This window comes from Aplysia californica, unplaced genomic scaffold (genome assembly GCF_000002075.1).
Source record: "Aplysia californica isolate F4 #8 unplaced genomic scaffold, AplCal3.0 scaffold00984, whole genome shotgun sequence".
NCBI classification, from domain to species: Eukaryota; Metazoa; Mollusca; class Gastropoda; order Aplysiida; family Aplysiidae; genus Aplysia; species Aplysia californica.
In genome coordinates, this window is record NW_004798254.1 from 19,002 (window position 1) to 20,888 (window position 1,887).

The 1,887-nt window shown below is 37.7% G+C and overlaps 1 protein-coding gene across 3 annotated transcripts in view; it reads left to right on the forward strand.

Moving 5' to 3' along the window:
* The window catches only part of LOC101850918 (aquaporin-5), a gene marked incomplete at its 5' end in the record, with an annotated part of 14,619 nt that extends 13,008 nt beyond the window's left edge, over positions 1-1,611 (forward strand). For all 3 annotated transcript variants that reach the window (XM_005111004.3, XM_005111005.3, XM_005111003.3), the window contains 1 exon segment: positions 297-1,611. Coding sequence is in view for 1 of the 3 variants with exons in the window: in XM_005111003.3 (XP_005111060.2) it covers positions 297-382 (86 nt within the window).
* Positions 1,612-1,887: the final 276 nt, after the last annotated feature.

A 1,887-nucleotide genomic window follows, 5' to 3' on the forward strand; every position in this document is an offset into this window, starting at 1 on the left:
TATCTATCTATCTATCTATCTATCTATCTATCTATCTATCTATCTATCTATTTCTCCAACCCGTCTTCTCTCTCTTGCTACCGATATCTGACTTCCGTTTCCCCCTTCCCCTCCTCTCACTTTCTATCTCCCGTGACCATGGTGAACCAAGCAAAAGCACCCGCATCAACTAACGAACACATACACAAACGTATCAACAACCCACAGCTAAACTCTCTTTCTACTGTTCGTATCATTTCGTTTCGTTTACAACTGTGACATCACTAACAATTTTTCATTTACTTTTGTTCTTGCAGACGGCGATTCCAGCTTTGTGGCTATCCCAAAGTCGTACTTCAAGGGAGATTCCAACTCTGTCAAACCGGAAACCACTCACATGTAACGAAAACAGCTTGAATGGAACAACTCTACATTATATATAATATATATATAGGACATTTATTTCTAGGTCATTTGGAACGGTGCATGAGGTTAAGAGGTTGAAGGCTATTATAAAGACACAATGTTTGATTCTACAAATGGCGCTGTGAGCCAACATATAATAATAAAAAAGTGGTTCATGGCAGATTGTACTTGTTCATCTACTTTTCGTTTGGCTGCTGACGGGATGCAAGTAAAGATTAATTGTGACTTGATAGAAAGGGGGGGGGTATTGGGCGGTAGGTGTGGGGTTTGATTCTGTTTTTATGGTTGCTATTCAGACGTGCATGAACAAGTAGTACTTATTTGATTTTACTTACAGAAGTAAGTACATAACGATATGTACGAGCCCGCATGTGTGCGAGTGCGTATGTGTGTGTGTGTGTGTGTGTGTGTGTGTGTGTGTGTGTGTGTGTGTGTGTGTTTGTGAGTATGCATGAGTGCGTAGGTGTATGTGTGTATGTGTCTGTGTTCGTGTACATGTGGTGGCTGTGTGTGTATCTGTGTTATTTCTCTCAAAATGAAGTATAATTAACATTAACAGAAAAAGACAACAACAACGACAACAGAACTTTTAAAGGCTCAGAAACTGTTGCCTGTATACCACGGACATCTAAAACGCTATCATAATAATTAAGTTCGCAATGAAGTTTAGCTGTAACAGCTGTCTCAACCATTTTCTCCGTCTGTGGAAAGACGTAATGAAAAGCATTAAGCATAAGATAGCTTTTATACGCATTTGCACAACAACACTATCAAAGAATAAACGTTTGGCATTGAGAACAGCAAGGTGCAACATTACAGAGGGAAAGAAGAAAGTACGGCGCACTTAGATAAGATAAGATAAGAGAAGATAAGAGAAGATAAAATAAGATAAGAGACAGTGTCAAATCACTGATTTGGTATTCACCAAACACAAACACAGGCACACACCCATACACTCGTACTCTCTCAAACATCGTCTTTTCCACAAACATGTGCACGTGCACACATATTAATGTTATTACGCTTCCGCATTCACAAACATACCCGCTATCGCACATAGACTAAGCCTATGTTATGATGTAAATGAACAATGATTATTGTTTACAATAATGTTTCGGCTAGATTCACAGTCAGTCTATCAAACAGTGAGGAAATTTAAGAACAGATATCAAAACTCTCAAAGAATAAAAACAACAGAAACAAAAACAGCAACAGCAGCTATGAACAATACTAATGTTTTATACTATAATAACACCTCAATATGAGGGAAACGCGTCATGAAAAATAATTGAAACTAATTCAAAAAGGGGAAAAGAACAGGTCTGATTTTCCCCCTTTTTTCCTCTTCCAATCTAAAATATGCGGTTGTTTGGTTGTCTGTCAGTCGGATTGGTGAGAAAGGATTTGAAAGTGCCGTTTAATCATGCATAATACATAATATTTCTTTTTTGTAAAAAAAACCCCCAAAAACAAACAAAAACA